General features: G+C 56.3%; 1 protein-coding gene and 2 long non-coding RNA genes across 7 annotated transcripts; 2 read left to right on the top strand and 1 right to left on the bottom strand.

The window, feature by feature from the left end:
* The first annotated feature begins 169 nt into the window (after positions 1 to 169).
* On the top strand, positions 170 to 17,320 carry HSF1 (heat shock transcription factor 1). 4 transcript variants are annotated; one of them, XM_035276740.3, is made up of 14 exons: positions 170 to 439; positions 11,676 to 11,784; positions 12,222 to 12,358; positions 12,551 to 12,675; positions 14,038 to 14,113; positions 14,185 to 14,246; positions 14,373 to 14,469; positions 14,567 to 14,703; positions 14,832 to 15,113; positions 15,391 to 15,474; positions 16,255 to 16,360; positions 16,439 to 16,504; positions 16,578 to 16,647; positions 16,718 to 17,320. In XM_035276740.3, the coding sequence occupies exons 1-14, from the start codon at positions 323 to 325 to the stop codon at positions 16,921 to 16,923; spliced, it is 1,674 nt and encodes a 557-aa protein (XP_035132631.1). In that variant the 5' UTR covers positions 170 to 322; the 3' UTR covers positions 16,924 to 17,320. The 4 variants fall into 4 exon arrangements, with proteins under 4 accessions (XP_035132631.1, XP_002759190.2, XP_078209045.1 ...); XM_002759144.7 differs by lacking the exon at positions 15,391 to 15,474; XM_078352919.1 differs by having other exon boundaries at positions 16,255 to 16,504.
* LOC128929879 (uncharacterized) lies at positions 765 to 1,819 on the top strand. Its single transcript, XR_013527976.1, has 3 exons — positions 765 to 966; positions 1,067 to 1,204; positions 1,685 to 1,819. It is a non-coding gene; the product is annotated as an uncharacterized LOC128929879 (long non-coding RNA).
* LOC128929880 (uncharacterized) lies at positions 7,413 to 12,328 on the bottom strand. Of its 2 annotated transcripts, none has more exons than XR_013527977.1 (2): positions 12,123 to 12,328; positions 7,413 to 8,429 (listed from the first exon to the last, which is right to left on the bottom strand). It is a non-coding gene; the product is annotated as an uncharacterized LOC128929880 (long non-coding RNA). The 2 variants fall into 2 exon arrangements; XR_008477106.2 differs by lacking the exon at positions 7,413 to 8,429 and adding an exon at positions 9,322 to 11,851.
* Positions 17,321 to 17,446: the final 126 nt, after the last annotated feature.

The raw sequence follows: 17,446 nt of genomic DNA, 5'->3' as shown, positions 1-17,446 counted from the left end.
GCGCAGGAGGGTGCGCCCCGCCCAACCTGGTCCCGATTGGCGGGTGACGGAGGCGGGACGAGCACGCGCAGGCTCCCGGAGGGGCCGGGGCGGGGTCGGGGCCTGCGTGCGCGCGCCGGGGGTGACGCCGGAGGGCGGTGGCGGCGGCGGCGGCGGCGGGAGCGCGCCCGTTGCAAGATGGCGACGGCCATGCTGGGCCCCGGGGCTGTGTGTGCGCAGCGGGTGGCACTGCGGCCTGGGCGGCTGGCGCGGCGACGGCGCTAGCCCGGCCCTCGATCCCCCTTCGCGGCCGCTCCCTCCGCCTCTTCCCGCCTTCCCCGACATGGATTTGCCAGTGGGCCCCGGCGCCGCTGGGCCCAGCAACGTCCCGGCCTTCCTGACCAAACTGTGGACCCTCGTGAGCGACCCGGACACTGACGCGCTCATATGCTGGAGCCCGGTAAGGGCAGCGCGCGGGCGTGGGGCCCGTGGGGACCGGGAGGGAGCAGGGCCGCGGCGGACGGCGCGGGAGGGGCTCGGCGAGGGGACTGGAGAGCCGGGCCCAGCCGCACCTTGGCTTCCGCGGAGTGAGCCTGCCATGGCCCCGCCGGAGAAGGGCGACGGGTCCCGAGCTTGCCCAGACCCAGAGCCTTAGGTTGGGAAAGTGGCTGCGAGGCCCATTCCCGGTTTAATTCCTGCCCTAGCGAAGTTTCCTTGGGATGGGGTGAATGGGGCGTCCCCTGCCTTGGGCTTCTGCTAACTGTTGGGCGGTTGCGGAAGTGTCTGCACTTGGGGCAAGCGCCCGGCTTCGACAGCGGACGCTGTGCCCCAGGGGACATCGGCGTCCCCAGGGCATGGCCTACGGGGTGCTGGGTCGGCAGCTATTCCGAGAAAGTCAGGACTTGGCACGTGAAGCGGAGGGCGTTGCTGTAGTGGAACAGGAAAGGCCGTGAAAACAGAAAGTAAGAAGACGTCATGAAGCTTCAGGTTGATCTCAAGCCCGTTTCCAAATCCCAAATCTGGGTTTCCCAAGAGGAGTTTGTTTCCATTCCTTACGGGGCGTCTTTATTCGTGCCTCTGTCTTCAGTTGCCTGGCAGCAGGCTTGTTTACATGATCCGACCCTGCAACACCGGACAGCTCCGGTTTGCAGAAGTAAATCAGCGAATTGTCTGGAGTTGGAGATCAGAATCTGCTGTTCGCATCCCGGTTGTGACGTCGTGTCCGGTGAGGGGCAGAGCCACAGCCCATGGCTGGCAATTGATGGCCTGAAGAAAGGCCACACTGGCCGAGCAGGGTGTCTCCTGCCTGTAATCCCCGCACTTTAGGAGGCAGAGGGGGTGGATCACTTGAGGCCAGGAGTTCGAGACCAGCCCGGACAATTTGGCGAATCCCCCACTCTACTAAAAATGAAAAAATTAGCCGAGCTTGGTGGCACTTGCCTGTGGTCCCAGCTACTTGGGAGGCTAAGGTAGGAGCATCCCTTGAACCTGGGAGGCAGAGGTTGCAGTGAGCTGAGATCCTGCCACTGCACTCCAGCCTGGGCAAGAGTGAGACCCTGTCTCAGACAAAACACAGAAAGCCACTGATAATTGGGAGCTTTTGGAGGGACTGTGACAGGCGGGGTGCCACCAAACATGTGTGGCCTCCCAGGAGCTAAGACTCCAGAGCTCTTCAGGCTCTGCTGAGTGCCTCCTGTTTGCACAGCCTCCTTATGCTGTTAGGAATGAAGAAAAGTGAACTGAAGCTGACCCAGCCAGGAGGCCAGGTTTTCTGCTTCTCAGGTTTACTGAGGCTCTGCTTTACCTACAGAGTGTTTGGGAATAAAGAGAAGACTGGAAATCTTGCTCTTGTTAGAAACTCTTTGTATGTGTCCTGCTGATGCCTCTGCGTTGGCTTCCCATTCCCAAGTCCCCATAAGGTGAGGTGCAGTGCACCTTCCTGCAGCCTGACTTCACTTCACCCTCTTCACTCTAGACCTTGGCATTCTTATGCAAAGGAAATTCTCCCATGTTTCTGTCTTCTTTAATCCTTCTTTTTCTTTTTTCTTTTTTTTTTTTTGAGACAGAGTCTAGCTCTGTCGCCCAGGCTGGAGTGTGCAGTGGCTCAATCTCAGCTCACTGCAACCTCCACCTCCCAGGTTCAAGCAGTTCTCCTACCTCAGCCTCCTAAGTAGCTGGGATTACAGGTGCATGCCACCACTCCTGGCTAACTGTTGTATTTTTAGTAGAGATGGGGTTTCACCACGTTGGCCAGGCTGGTCTGGAACTCCTGACCTCAAGTGATCCACCCACCTTGGCCTCCCAAAGTGCTGGGATTACAGTGAGCCACGGCGCCCAGCCCTTCTTTTTCCTATTCCCCTTAACTCTCAGAAGTACTCTCCTGCCCCTTCGGGGAGGGGCATCCGAGATTCTCTGGGATATTCTAAGCCTAATCCTACTAGCATGACCTATTCTGTCCTGTAGTCTGCTTGCTGTTTCTGCTTAAAGATTATGAGGCGTGTGGGTTAGGTCCCAGCGTACTGTTTTTGGGACCAAGGCATGTCTTGGGCAGGGCTTTTGAGCAAAGGAGGCAGATGTGATCAGGCCTGTGGCTGGCCTCCACTCCACTCACAGGTGTACCACCTGTGGGCCTGTTCTCCCTGGGGAGGGATGGGGAGCTGACTGGAATGTGAGTGTTGGTTCCACCTGGTCAGTATGAAGTGGCCATGGTTGGTGTGGGACATAGCAGTGGGGGCTAGCATGGCAATGAGACAGAAACACTGACTTAGAATGGAAAGAAGCTCTTCTCCAGGTTGGGCAGGGGAATGCAGAGCTTTCTGGCCCTGGCTGCCTATCCTGGAGAAAGGAGGTGATCATCCCATCCTGTGGCTTTGACGGCACTCACACAAGCCCTGAGGACTCCCTGTTGGCAGAGTCCCAAAAGGGGACCCTACCATCAACCTACTGGCCAGGCCCTGCTGGCTGTCGGAGGCCTTAGAAAGCCCTGCTCCTCATGCTGTCTGCTGCCTTCTCTGGGACAGTCCCCTTCTGGCTCAGAGTCTTACCACCATTCTGCCAAGGAAAACCATCCCTGTTTGTCATAAGAAGATAAGGCAGAATTACAGGCATGGTGACTGACTTTCAAGGCTGAATTACTTGGGGGAGACTGAGGCCCAAAAACTGGCCAGTGACTTCACTGCACCTGGCCAGGAATGGGACCAGGTCTGGACAGCCATTGCACTTCCCCTTCCTGGCCTGAGATCTGGACTCCACTGCAGCCAGGAGGCAGAACACTGGCTCGCTGCCCAGGAGAGCTCGTTTCATGGGGACTGTGGTAGTTGCCCCATCCCTGTGGTGTTTGATTTCCCACCCCCTAGACCCTCATTCCCACGTGTGCCCAACCACACAGGCAAGGGCCTAGAGGGGACCCAGCAAGTCATGGAGGACAGCATAGCCCTGCCTGCCCTGGAGAGGAATTGTGTCATCCACAAAGTTATGATCACAGGTGGATCCACACAAGAGCATAGGCATGGACATGGGTGGTCCTCCCTCAGCAACTTCTCAACAGCTTATCCGAAAGGCGCACCTGGATCCAGTACCGCTGAGACCTAAAGACATGGGGGGTGTGGGTGCTGAATACCTGGACCAACAGGCAGCTCCATAGGCAGAGCTTGAGACCCAGGACCCGGACCCTCCCTGCCCCGTGCCTTGGTGCCAGCTCTCAGCCCACCTTCCTCCTCTGCATGCAGCAGCTCCTCTGCCCACCAGCGGAGGCTCTTATAGGGCCTTGCTGGGCTGCAGCTGACTCTTCAGAGAATTTGACAGCATGGAGACCCAAACAGAAGCAGAAAGTGAAGGCCCAGATCTCAGTTCACCATCATCTCAGTTTCTTACAAGCAGTGATTTTGTCCCACCTTTATTAACAAAATTGAAAGGAAGTATGAAAAGTATTTCTTAGATGGAGAGATTACAGATATATAGATATAGATATAGATATAGATATAGATATAGATTTTTTTTTTTTTTTTTTTAGACGGAGTTTTGCTCTTGTTACCCAGGCTGGAGTGCAATGGCACGATCTCGGCTCACTGCAACCTCCCCGTCCTGGGTTCAGGCAATTCTCCTGCCTCAGCCTCCTGAGTAGCTGGGATTACAGGCACGCACCACCATGCCCAGCTAATTTTTTGTATTTTTAGTAGAGACGGGGTTTCACCATGTTGACAAGGATGGTCTTGATCTCTTGACCTTGTGATCCACCCGCCTCGGCCTCCCAAAGTGCTAGGATTACAGGCTTGAGCCACCGTGCCCAGCACAGATATTTTTTAAAGTACTTTTTTAAAAAGTGAACATATATTTTAAAAAGATTTTTTAAAACGTGAACATATATTTCATAAGTGGGAGTAGGAAATGTTTTCAAACCTGATCCATTTTGTAAAAAGAGACTGGCCCAGCCAGCCCCACGTCCCCCTGCCCTACAGGGCTAACTGTGGCTGCCCTAGGCAGCTGTGGACTCCAGACTGAGGCCTGGCTGTGGCACCCGAGCCCCAGGAGCCACCTAACTGGCTGAGGATCCTAAGAACAAGGCACAGCCACGTGACCTGTGCCAGACAAATGCTGGGATGTTGGTCATGAATGCAGGTTAGGATGAACTCCAGTAGACCCAGGCCTCAGGATCAGGGTGAGGCCAGAGGGGCACCTGGGTGCAAAATATAAGGAAGCACTCTTTATATTATTATCATTTTTTAGACAAGGTCTCTCTCTGTCGCCCAGGCGGGAGTGCAGGGCTATGACTGCAGCTCACTGCATCCTCTGCCTCCCGAGCTCAAGTGATCCAGTCACCTCAGCTGAGTCATTGGGACTACAGGCTCACACCACCACACCTGGCTTTTTTTTTTTTAAGGTTTTAGTGGAGACAGGGTCTCACCATATTGCCCAACTCAAGCTGCCCTCCCACCTCAGCCTCACAAGGTGCTGGGATTACAGGCTTGAGCCATCGCGCCTGGCCCAGAGGCATTCCTTTTTAAGACCCACCTGCGTTTGGATGGCCCTCAGAGTGAGGGCCTCCTTTGATGTGGGTTCCTGGTCATCTGTCTTCACCTGGCTCCAGCCACATGGGTGCAGCTCTCTTCTCTTTGGCAGCAGGAAGGACTCTAGAAGAATGTGCTGAGACCCTGGGGGTCCCTGAGACTGAGAGAGCTGGAGGTCACAAGGCCTTGGGGCTATCCCGTGAGGTGGGGTCCACTGAAAGCCAGCGGTCAGATGGCCACGGTGGAGGGGATGGGTCTCTGGGTGGACAGTTGGGAGCAGAGTGTTCCCTGCAGTAAGGCAAGGGGCAAGGCGTCCACTCGTCAACACATGAGGATTTACAGAAGCGGAGCTGACCTGGCCACACCCAGTCACTCAGACCCTGGCCCCAGATCGTGTCCAGAGCTCCCACAGCAGGCAGGGCCACTCCTGCTCCCCTGGTTCTGAGAGCTTCCAGGACCCAGCAGGCCCACTGGCTCCATGCTTGAAGGTTGGCATTTGGCCCAAGATGCTAGAGGCCCCACAACAGTAGCTGTGAGGAGCACTACAGGGTCTGGAGGCCCCGATGTATCCCTGGACCAGAGTGCCTCCAGGTATGGCCATGTGAAGGCACACAGCTGTCCTTGCACAGCCTCTGTGCAAAATACGAGGTCAGGCCTTCTCGATCTTTGTCCTGTTCTGTCCATGGCCATTCATGCAGATGGCACAATGTCCACTTTCTAGATAAGAAAACTGAGGCTCATGGTGTGAAGAGGCTTGACTAAGTGAGCACCGGAACATGGTGAAACCAACTCCATAGTCTGTGCTCCCTCCCAGAGGGGTCCAGCTGCCACTGACCACCAGGTACCACACCTTTCCCAAGCAGGGCAACAGGCGCCTGGCCCAAACTCGACTCCTTGGCCAGGCATGCCAGCTCGCACCTGTAATCCCAGCACTTTGGGAGGCCGAGGAGGGTCACCCGAGGTTAGGCGTCAAGACCAGCCTGGCCAACGTGGTAAAACTCTGTCTCTACTAAAATAGAAACATCAGCTGGGCATGGTGGCATGTGCCTGTAATCCCAGCTGCTTGGGAGGCTGAGGCAGGAGAATCACTTGAACCTGGGAGGCAGAGGTTACAGTGAGCCAGGATCATGCCACTACACCAGGACTCCATCTCAAAAAAAAAAAAAAAAAAAAAAAAAAACTGGGTAAGTTAAAGGCCTAAATAAATGGAGAGAAATAGTATGCTCATGGAACAGAAGACTTAGTGTTACTAAAAGGAGAACAAAATTAGAAGAGTTACACTGTCTGACCTCAAGACTCACTGTAAGATATCAGCATTAATGTAAACATGTAAACGAACGGAGCAGACTACCTGCTTCAGAAATAGGCTCACCCATCCAAGGCTGGTTGCTCCTGACAGAGGTGCCGCTAGTTCAATGGAGAAATAATAATCTGTTCAACAAACAGTGCTGGGAAAAGGGACGTCCATAAACAAAAACGTGAGCCTTGCCCTTTACCTCACACCATCTACAAAACCGAGAATGGATGGGAGGTGAAATGTGAACCAAGACAACAAAACTTCTCGAGAAAAAAACCCTTTTAATCTTGAGTTAGGACACCACAAAATAGGAAAAAATTGATAAAGTCTGCTTCATCAACGTTAAAAATATCTCCTCTTCAAAATACACTGTTAAGAAATTAAGAAACAAACCATACACTATATTTGCAGAGCACCTATCTGGTACCCAGAATATATTTATTTTCATTTTTATTTATTTATTTATTTATTTATTTATTTATTTTTGTAACTCAGGAAGACAACCCCTTTAAAAAAAAGACAAATGGCTGAGCATGGTGGCTGACACCTGTAATCCCAGCACTTAGTGGGGCTAAGGCGGACAGATCGCTTCAGCTCAGGAATCTGAGACCCTCCTGGGAAATACAGGGAGATCCATCTTGACAAAAAAAAAAAAGAGTCCCGCATGGTGGTGTGCTCCTATCTCCTAGCTACTAGGGAGGCAAAGGCGGGAGGATCTCTTGATCCCAGGAGGTGGAGGCTGAAGCACGCCACTGCACTCCAGCCTGGCGACAAAGCAAGACTGCCTCAAAAAAACATGTATTGGAAAATGCGAAAGGTTTGAACAGATAAATCAAAAGAAGACAGATAAATAGCAAATAAGCACTTGAACAGATGCTCAGTATCATTCGTCGTCAGAGAAAGGCCCACCAAAACCTCAGTGACAGCTACTAGAATGGCTGACACCAGGTGCTGAGGAGGGCGTGGAGCCACTGGAACTCACCCACGCTGCTGAGAACGTGAACGGTGCCTCACTTTGGAAAGCAGCCGGGGAATTTGTGTGAAGTTAAGCATCCACCACACGGCCAGCAGCTCTGCTTTGTTGTACTGCTCAGCTCCAGAATTTCTGCTGGGGGTTATGATTCCATCTCTTTTATTTTTTATTTTTTGCATAGATGGGGGTCTTGCTGTTTGAATTATTGTGTGCAGGGGTGTTTTGCGGGGCTTTTGAGCAGTGGTAGTTTCTGAGGTCAGTCTCAGGGTTGTTCTGGCCCCAGCAGAGCTCTTCACAGCTTTCCCTTTGCAGGTGAACAAGGCTGTGGTTTCACTTGCTTCTCTTAATTTAAAAGAGCTATTGTTTTTAAGAGCACTCTTGGGCTGAACTTTCAAGTCAAGGGCTTCAGGTCTCCTTGCTTCTGGACAGCCTACCTTCCCAGGCAAATTCTCTGTGCCGCCGCTGTGGGCACTGGGCAAGACAGCAGCCTCTGATCTTCTTGGTCTGGCTTTCCCAGCATGGGTGTTCTACCCTACAGCTTTAACCCAGAAAGCCTGAATTGTGGTTTTTAAGACCAAGCACGGTGGCTCACACCTGTAATCCCAGCACTTTGGGAAGCCGAGGTCGATGGATCACTTGTGGTCAGGAGTTCAAGACCAGCCTGGCCAACCTGGGGAAACCTCATCTCTATTAAAAATATAAGAAGTAGCCAGGCATGGTGTGCACACCTGTAATCCCAGCTACTCAGAAGGCTGAGGCAGGAGAAGCACTTGAACCTGGAAGGCAGAGGTTGCAATGAGCCAAGATTGCGCCATTGCACTCCAGCCTGGACAAGAAAGTGAGATTCCATCTCAAAAAAAAAAAACTGTAGTTTTGAAAATGCTTTAATGAGGTGAGAGCTGAGGAGAGGGTGATCAGAGCCCTGGGTGTCCTCTGCCTGCTGTGGCTGGGGTGGAGTCTCCACTCGGAGGGGTGGGTAAGGTGGAGGAAGGGAGCCCTAGTCTCTTGGTCACATGCACCAGGAACTTAGTCTCTTTAACCTGGAGTCAGTGAGGATGAGAAGTTCTGGTGGTCTTTCCAGCCCATGAGATCCAGGAAACCACTGGGAACTGAGGAAAGAAGCATCCCCATCTTCTTGTTCCCCTCCCTTCAACTGTAGTGTACATCAGGCGAGCTGGGATGGAGGGAAAGAGGAAGCTGAGGCTCAAATGCCACCAAGAGTCGCTGTTCATACCAAGTGTTAGCAAATTTTACTCAATACGTGTTTATCTGTTAGATGCCTTTAGGACAGTTTGAGACTTTAAGCAAGCTTTGCTTGCTTCACAGGAAGTGCTTCCACAAAGCTCCTCACATGGCTGTTCCAGAAGTGGAAATCTCTCCATTTTCAAAGGGGAGTCTCACTGGGTCTTACTGTGTTGCCCAGGCTGATCTTCAACTCCTGGGCTCAAGCAGTCCTCCTGCCATGGCCTCCCAAAGTGCTGGGATTACGGCATGAGTCACCACACCCAGCCAATATAGAATGACTGAGTGGCAGGGTCTTTTAATACTTTGATTTGTTTCGTTTTTTGAGATGGATTGTCACCCAAGCCGAAGCAGAGTGGCCCAATCTCAGCTCACTCTAACCTCCACCTCCTGGATTCAAGCGATTCTCCTGCCTCAGCCTCCCAGGCAACTGGGATTGCAGGCACGCACCAGCACACCCAGCTCATTTTTGTATTTTTAGTAGAGACAGGGTTTCACCATGCTGGCCAGGAGGTCTCAATCTCTTGACCTCATGATCCACCCAACTCAGCCCCTCAGGGTGCTGGGATTACAGGCCTGAGCCACCATGCCCAGCTGGCTCTGCTCATTTTTATTCCTTCTTTTTTCTTTCTTTTCCTCAGACTGGACTATTTTTATTGACCTATCTTCATGTTTGCTGACCCCTCTGTCTCCTAGTCAGGTCTGCTCTTGAGCCCCTCTGGTTAACTTTTAATCTGAGTTATTGATACTTTTCAATTCCATAATTCTGATTTTGTGCTTCTTTATGATTTTTATCTTTTTTTTTTTAATGGCAAGAACCACAATTAAATTTTTATCTCTTTATTGATATATTCTGTTTGGTAAGATGTCATTCTCATACCTCAGTTCTTCAGATGTGGTTTCCTTTAGTTTTTTTTTTTTTTTTTTTTTTTTTTTTGGAAAACGAGAGTTTTGTTTGTTTGTTTTCAGTCTGTTACTGAGGCTGGAGCGAGGTAGCCCAGTCACAGCTCACTGCAGCCTTCACCTCTGGAGCTCAAGGGGTCTCCCTCCTCAGCCTCCTGAGTAGCTGGGATGACAGGTGTGTACCACCACACCCAGCTAATTTCTGTATTTTTTCTGGAGACGGGGTTTCGCCTTGTTGCCCAGGCCAGTCTCCAACTCCTGAGCTCAAGCGATCCACCCACCTCATGCTCCCAAAGTGCTGGGACCAGAGGCATGCGCCAGCATACCCCACTAGAAAACTGGAATTCTAACAGGTAGCAAGTGGCAGCTCTGGAGCTCGGATTCCCCCGCCTCCCCAGATTGGCCATGGGTCCTGTTTGTTTCGGTTATTGTCTGGTAGCTTTTTGGGACTAATTCTGTAAAGGCTGTTTATGGCAACTGTAGTCTCTGTTCAGTTAACTGACTTAGGTGGTGATGGGGCAGAAACGTTCTTGAATGCCTGGAGCCACTGACTCTCCCGTCTTTGGGGTCTGTGTGTGTGTTGGGGATGCCTTCAGCACTCGGGCAGGCAGTGGACAACCTGACTATACCCATTCCCTCCTGCTTATGCAGAGCCTCAAGGTCAGCCAGAGGTGAAAGCTCGGGGGCTGGCTTGGGTCTCTCTTGAACATGGGCATGGCTCTGCACATGTACCCAGCTGAGCAAGATGTCCGGGAATGTCTCAGAGCTTTTCAGAGCCCCTAGTGGCGCCTCCTTCTCCTTCTCCATCTTTCCCTGCCCGGTCTCCTGGTTAGCTGTCGTGCATGCCTCAGGCAGCCACAGCATTCAAACATCACCGCTAGATGTTACAGCACACCTAGGAAAAAGGCTTTTTATACGGGAGAGCTTCAAGTCAGATCAGAGACAGCCTTGCAAGTGAACTCTTCAGGTCAGATACTGACAGTTCCCTGGGAATGAGGCCTTGAAGAGCCCAAGCCCTGCCCCACACCTCAGTGGCTGCCAGGATGCTGGTTCCCACAGGGACTGCAGCTGTTGGTTTTCAGGGCTGCAGAAGGAGGGGAATAGGGCATGTTAAAATGCCACAAAGCCTGGCCGGGCACAGTAGCTCACGCCTCTTTTCCCAGCGCCTGGGAAGGCTGAAGTGGATGGATCACTTGAGGTCAGGAATTCAAGACCAGCCTGGGCAACGTGGTGAAACCCCATCTCTATAACTCTACCCTGTCTCAAAAAAAAAATAAAAGTCACAAAGCCCACAGTTCTTACTAAGATTGGGCTGCTTTTCTTGAATGAATGCTCCCTGTGCTACTGTGATGCTTTGGTTAATTTTCAGAGTTCTGGAAAGTCGCTTGGCGGCTTTCACCTTCTGTCTTCTGCTGTTTTGGAGTCCTTTCCCTGACCGCCTCCCTCCGCACACACGCACAGCCCTGTTTATTTTCACGTCTGTGCTGGAAAGCGGTTCTCCACTTGGTACCACACCATGGAGTCCTGGCTTTTCTTGCTGTCGACATCTGTAGCTCCCTTCCCTGACAAGGAGAAACCTATCCCCCTGCCCTGAGCTGATTTCCTCACTGGGTCTTCAACTTCCTAGGAAAGTGTCCCTCGTCACCTGCTGGCCCTGCTCCAGGCCCCCTTCCCTGCTGTGTGGGTTTCTCGCTGTCCCCTCTGAGCCACCGTGGCGACGGCCAGCAGGGATGCCTCCCTCACCAACTTCTCCTAATGGCTCCGGGCCTGAGCTCAGGAAAGAAATGGAAAAGGAAGAGTATATGCAGTGTTTGAATATCTTTGTTTCTTGTCTCATGTGACAAAACAAGAATGAACTTGGATTTCTGAACACAACTGTGTTTTCCTAGGGAATGATGAAATTAGGGTTCCCTTTCCTTAGCTGTTCCTAAGGGAAATGTGCTGCTTAAAGCCAAACACTCATCCCACAGACACAGGCCAGAGTGCGGTGGGTGCTTCGTGAGGGGAAAGGTGGCATGGCTCATCTCTAGAATGCCTGGGGAGGGGCTTCCCGACTGCCAGGAAGGCCCTGCATCTGCCCACTGCCAAGTCCTGGGCCTCAGTGAGGATGCAGACCATGCAGCATAGATGAGGCCCAGGTGGCAGGTGGTCGCAGGAACAAACTCACCTCCTGCCAGCCCCGGCCCCATCGGGCGGGACGTGCATTGCACAAGGGGTGGCCCAGGCGCGCTGCCCCTTGCCGCCACGTGTGACCCGCCCATGTGTCTCCTGACAGAGTGGGAACAGCTTCCATGTGTTCGACCAGGGCCAGTTTGCCAAGGAGGTGCTGCCCAAGTACTTCAAGCACAACAACATGGCCAGCTTCGTGCGGCAGCTCAACATGTGTGAGTGCTGCCTCTGGGCAGGCAGGGGCGTGGGCGTGCGGAGGTGGGCCTGCAGACAGTGAGGACCCTGTGGAAGAAGGATGGGCCCCCTCTGTGCTGGCCAGGGGCGTGGTGTGGAACCCTACATGCCTGGGGGCCAGGGGCAGCTGCCTCTTCCATGGTGGGGGAGGGTCCTTGTGGGTGTGAACCTGGGGTCCCCAGGGAAGAACCGTGAAGCCTGAGCTGAACTCACATGTGTGTCGGGCTCGGGGAGCCCTGTGGGGACACGGGGTCTCCCTTAGACCAAGACCACCTGGCCACCCAGGCATGGGCTCTGAGGAGGCAAAATGGGGTCTTACCAGGGCCAAGTCCCCAGCAGCCTCCCGGGGCAGTGGCCGCTTTTGGAGGCTGTCTGGTCCCGTCCTGAGGCAGAGCCACCACCACCCTGTTATGTGCAGATGGCTTCCGGAAAGTGGTCCACATCGAGCAGGGCGGCCTGGTCAAGCCAGAGAGAGACGACACGGAGTTCCAGCACCCGTGCTTCCTGCGTGGCCAGGAGCGGCTCCTTGAGAACATCAAGAGGAAAGTGACCAGTGTAAGTGTGGCCTGTACCCTCGCCTGCCCTCGCCTCCCACAGCTCTCCCCACCCACCTCTCCCTCAGAGCTCCCACCCCAGCCCGTCCCCTTCCTGGGACACCCAGTGGCCGTGGGCGAGGCTGAGCCTGCCAAGCTCCCAGGCCACTTCAGTGACTCCTGTTCCTCTTGGGGCGGGGTGGGGGGGATCCAGGTTTCCACCCTGAAGAGCGAGGACATCAAGATCCGCCAGGACAGCGTCACTAAGCTGCTGACGGACGTGCAGCTGATGAAGGGGAAGCAGGAGTGCATGGACTCCAAGCTCCTGGCCATGAAGCAGTAGGTCCCACACCAGCACTGTGGGCTGCAGTGGGTCCTGGCGCCCACCAGGAGGCCCTGTGTGATGTAGGGGCAGAGCCTTGTCTGGGGCACCAGGTGCTCGGCCCCACCCTCCCCCTCCACATAGATCTACCCTGGGCCTCTGTCCCAGCCCAGCCACCGATGGCTGCTTCGAAAGCTCTAGGGCCATTCTCCATATGCAGAAGGGAGTTGTACATCTCCTCCAGTGCCTTCTGGGCATCCTGGCTTCCTGGGGCTCACAGCACAGGCAAGCTGGGTGCCAAGCTTGGCAGGACCCACCAGCCTACTTTTGAGCACAAACCCTGTACAGCAGACCCCTCCCACAGGCCAGGGTCAGCAGGAGCTTCCGCAGCAGGCCTGTGGCCAGACTGCTTGCTGCTCCCCCGTCCCCTCACCATGACTCCTTCTTGAGGTGCAGCAGGTCACCATCCCAGCCGCCTCAACCCTGGGGGCAGATGCATCTCTGCCCCACACGTGCCTGGGCCTGTGGAGCCAGCCCCCCAGTCCCTCCTCTCCAGGACCCTATGGCTCTGGGGAAACCTCAGCAGGGGCCTAACACACAGTGTTGCCTGAGAAGCTGAGGCAGGGCGACTTCAGAAGGCCAGCTCAGGTCTCACACCCCAGTGCGGCATCCTCAGCTCCGAGCAGCAGGTGCTCTTGACCCCCACGTCATGGAGGAGGCGCTGGCCTCAGACTCTCCCTCATGGGGTCCAGCAGGAGCCACTGGCTTTGTGATTCTTGGAATCTGACCACATGGGCATGGCCTACTAGGACACAGGCGCCTCTCAGGGTGGCCCCAAGAAGACTCACAGGCTTGGCTGGGCATAGCCTCCCAGAGCAGCAGGAGCCCGCTCACTGCCCTGCTCACCTGCCTGGAGATAATGCTCAGGAAGCTTCTCCCTACCCCGTGGGGCCACCTCTGAGCCACTCCTAGGCCTGTCAAGGGTCCTGAGCATCTGCAGGACACAGGACAGCTGGTGGTGCAGCCTGATGAACCATCCTCCCCAAACTTTGCTTCTCAGGCCTCGTAGGGGAGGCTCAAGGGTCTGTCTGCCCTTAAGGCATCCCTCCAGATGTTGTCCAGGATGGATGCCAGGATCCAGGTGCACCTGGCTCGCTCTGTCCTCAACCACCCTACCTGACACCAGCTGTCCCCAGCAGGGAGGGGCAGTGGGACCAGCAAGCTCTGGCCTGTCCCCTAGCCCTTCCACACAGCAGTTCTCATACTGGACTGGGCCAGGCCAGACATGGTCACACTCACCCCTGCTCCCACCTGGGAGACGGGAGGGTCTGTGGGGCTCCTGGAATTGGGCCCCACTGACCCAGCCTGGTCTGTTGCAGTGAGAATGAGGCTCTGTGGCGGGAGGTGGCCAGCCTTCGGCAGAAGCATGCCCAGCAGCAGAAAGTCGTCAACAAGGTGGGGGCAGGGCCAGAGGGCCAGCGGGGGCCCCACAAGTGCCGAGGTGACTGTGTCCTCTCTCCCCACAGCTCATTCAGTTCCTCATCTCGCTGGTGCAGTCAAACCGGATCCTGGGGGTGAAGAGAAAGATGTGAGGTTCTGGGGACACCTGCATCCGCCACACGGGGCACGGGGCCCAGGGCCATCCCCCTCCTCTGTCAGCTCTGCCCTGGGTGCCCAAGACAGGGAGGCAGCTGACCTGCACCCTTTCCCGCAGCCCCCTGATGCTGAACGACAGCGGCTCGGCACATTCCATGCCCAAGTATGGCCGGCAGTTCTCCTTGGAGCACGTCCATGGCACGGGCCCCTACTCGGTGAGCCCCGGGGACAGGGCTCCCATCCAGGCATGTGGACAGTGATGGGGGGGTCACCCCAGCCCGAGTTTCATGGGCCTCCTGCCTTTGATTGCAGGCCCCATCCCCGGCCTACAGCAGCTCCAGCCTCTACGCCCCCGATGCTGTGGCCAGCTCTGGACCCATCATCTCCGACATCACTGAGCTGGCTCCTGCCAGCCCCGTGGCCTCCCCCGGCGGGAGCATAGATGAGAGGTGGGGGCCACATCACCCCAGCCCTCCTGTTCCCCCAACGAGGCGAGCCCTTTTGGGCCCAGGGCAGAGTTGGGGGTGAGGTAGGGCCGCCCAAGACGCCAGCTAATGTGGCCCCGCCTGGTGTCCAGGCCCCTGTCCAGCAGCCCCCTGGTGCGTGTCAAGGAGGAGCCCCCCAGCCCGCCTCAGAGCCCCCGGGTAGAGGAGGCGAGTCCCGGGAACCCATCTTCTGTGGACACCCTCTTGTCCCCGACCGCCCTCATTGACTCCATCCTGCGGGAGAGTGAGCCTGCCCCCGCCTCCGCCACAGCCCTCACGGACGCCAGGGGCCACACGGACACCGAGGGCCGACCCCCCTCACCCCCGCCCACCTCCACACCTGAAAAGTGCCTCAGTGTAGCCTGCCTGGACAAGTGAGTGCTGCCCCAACCTCAGCTCGGGGTGGGAGGGAGACAGGTGCCAACCAGATCACCCCATAGCAGCCGAGGGTGTGGCAGGACAGGCTGCTGGGCCCTGCTCTTGGCCACCCCTCCTGCTGCCGCCACCCTCTCGCCACAGGCCACGGGTCCCAGCATCAGTCGTGCCACCCAGACCAACAGCAGGAGACGGTGAGCGGGGCCCAGCCTCGACACCCCCAGGCCCTGCCCAGCCCCTGCCTGCAATGGGGACTCTTGTTTTTGTATCTTGCAGTTTGGCTCGAACTCCACAGATGTCTGGGGTCACCCGCCTCTTCCCCTGCCCCTCTTCCTCTCCACGTGGCCGAGTCCAGCCAGGGTTAGCGCTGACCCCACTTGGGAGGGAGGAGGGCCCTGCCACAGCTTGGGCCCTCCCACACAGCTGTGGACCACACCCAGCCTGGCCGGGCATGAGCACTGGGCCTGGGCAATAGCATTCTGGGCCCCTCCGTGATGGGGGCTCAATGTCATCCTGCCTCCCCTGGCCACAGGCCTGTGGTCATTGCCTGTGACAAGGACAGGCTTCCCTGGTCTGGCACGGCCTCTGGTGCTGGCAGGATCCAGGCTGCGGCACTGACTGCACTTACTGTCAGGAGTGGTCTCTGGGGCACCTCCAGGATCCAGCCTGGCTGCCTGTCCAATGGCTCAGGTGTGCCCCATTGCCTTGGGCTCTCTTGGTCACCGCCACCAGACCGTGGGTCTTATCCCCACAGCAGCATTGGGGCACCGGCTGAGCCACCCACCGGCTGAGCCACCCACACGCTGAGCACAGCCCCAGCCGTTTTCCAAACACATCGGGAAACCTCAGCAACCCTGAAAACTGAAACCCCGACCCTCATGCTGGAGCTGAATACACCTCTTCTCTCCTGCTGCCACCAAGGCCTCCAGGCCCTCATGGTGACGGGATGCCCCCCATGGGTCCAGCCACACCCATGCAGGGCACAGAGCCCCCCACCGCCTTCCAGGCCATCTTCCAGCCTGTGCAGGCCTACACGGGGGCATTGCCTGGGGGACACAGCCAAGGGGAGCCCTTCTGCAGGAGGGCATCAGGGTGCAGGGCCTGGGGCACTTTTTCATCCACCCTGTCATTCCGGGCCAGGAATGAGCTCAGTGATCACTTGGATGCTATGGACTCCAACCTGGACAACCTGCAGACCATGCTGAGCAGCCACGGCTTCAGTGTGGACACCAGCGCCCTGCTGGACGTGAGTCAAGCCCCACCCCGCCCCACCCCGCCCCATCCCGCCCCAGGTGCAGTGCTGACTTCCCTCGATCCTCTGCAGCTGTTCAGCCCCTCGGTGACTGTGCCCGACATGAGCCTGCCTGACCTTGACAGCAGCCTGGCCAGTGTGCGTAGGTGGGTGGGGGGGTGGGGGGGAATGAGACAGGCAGGAATACTCACTGTACCCCTCCACACCACAGATCCAGGAGCTCCTATCTCCCCAGGAGCCCCCCAGGCCTCCTGAGGCAGAGAACAGCAGCCCGGATTCAGGTGAGCCAGATCCCCTCAGCCTCCCTCTCTGCCCCGACCCCCACAGCCTTGACACCCCCCATCCCCACAGGGAAGCAGCTGGTGCACTACACGGCACAGCCCCTGTTCCTGCTGGACCCTGGCTCCGTGGACACCGGGAGCAGCGACCTGCCCGTGCTGTTTGAGCTGGGAGAGGGCTCCTACTTCTCCGAAGGGGACAGCTTTGCAGAGGACCCCACCATCTCCCTGCTGACGGGCTCAGAGCCTCCCAAAGCCAAGGACCCCACTATCTCCTAGATGACTGGGAGGAGCCGGGCCAGCCATGGCCTGCCCACCCCCACCCCCAGTGCAGGGCTGGTCCTGGGGAGGCAGGGCAGGCTCATGGTCCTGGGCACTGGTGGGTTGGCCACCACAGCCCCAGCAGGATACACAGAGGGGCTTGGGCCTGGGCAGCACCTCTGGTCAGGAGAGTCGCCCACCTGCCAGTCTGCCTTCACCCAACCTCGTGTCCTGTGGTTTGGTTAGGGCTTCACAGCCACACCTGGACTGACCCTGCAGGTTGTTCATAGTCAGAATTGTATTTTGGATTTTTACACAACTATCCTGTTCCCTGTTCCATAGAGATATACAGATATATACACACGGGTGGACAGACGGACGAGACAGGCAGAGATCTATAAACAGACAGGCTCTATGCTGTGGCCTCCCATGTGGTTCCTCTGTCCCAGAGTGGTGTGGTGGGTGGGGGTGCAGTGAGGAGCGGCCCAGGGCACAGGAGGGCTGGGCTGCAGTGGCCTCCTGGGGGAAGGCAGATGTTTGC

Source organism: Callithrix jacchus, chromosome 16 (assembly GCF_049354715.1).
Source record: "Callithrix jacchus isolate 240 chromosome 16, calJac240_pri, whole genome shotgun sequence".
NCBI classification, from domain to species: Eukaryota; Metazoa; Chordata; class Mammalia; order Primates; family Cebidae; genus Callithrix; species Callithrix jacchus.
This window is presented reverse-complemented; position numbering and strand designations above follow the sequence as displayed.

Bases quoted from the DNA above. Each gene is read 5' to 3' on its own strand.
- HSF1 (XM_078352919.1), top strand. From the start codon at position 323: ATGGATTTGCCAGTGGGCCCCGGCGCCGCTGGGCCCAGCAACGTCCCG. The intron at 11,785-12,221 runs GTGAGTGCTGCC...TGTTATGTGCAG, and splicing joins CGTGCGGCAGCTCAACATGT to ATGGCTTCCGGAAAGTGGTC. The intron at 15,475-16,254 runs GTTAGCGCTGAC...ATTCCGGGCCAG, and splicing joins CGTGGCCGAGTCCAGCCAGG to GAATGAGCTCAGTGATCACT.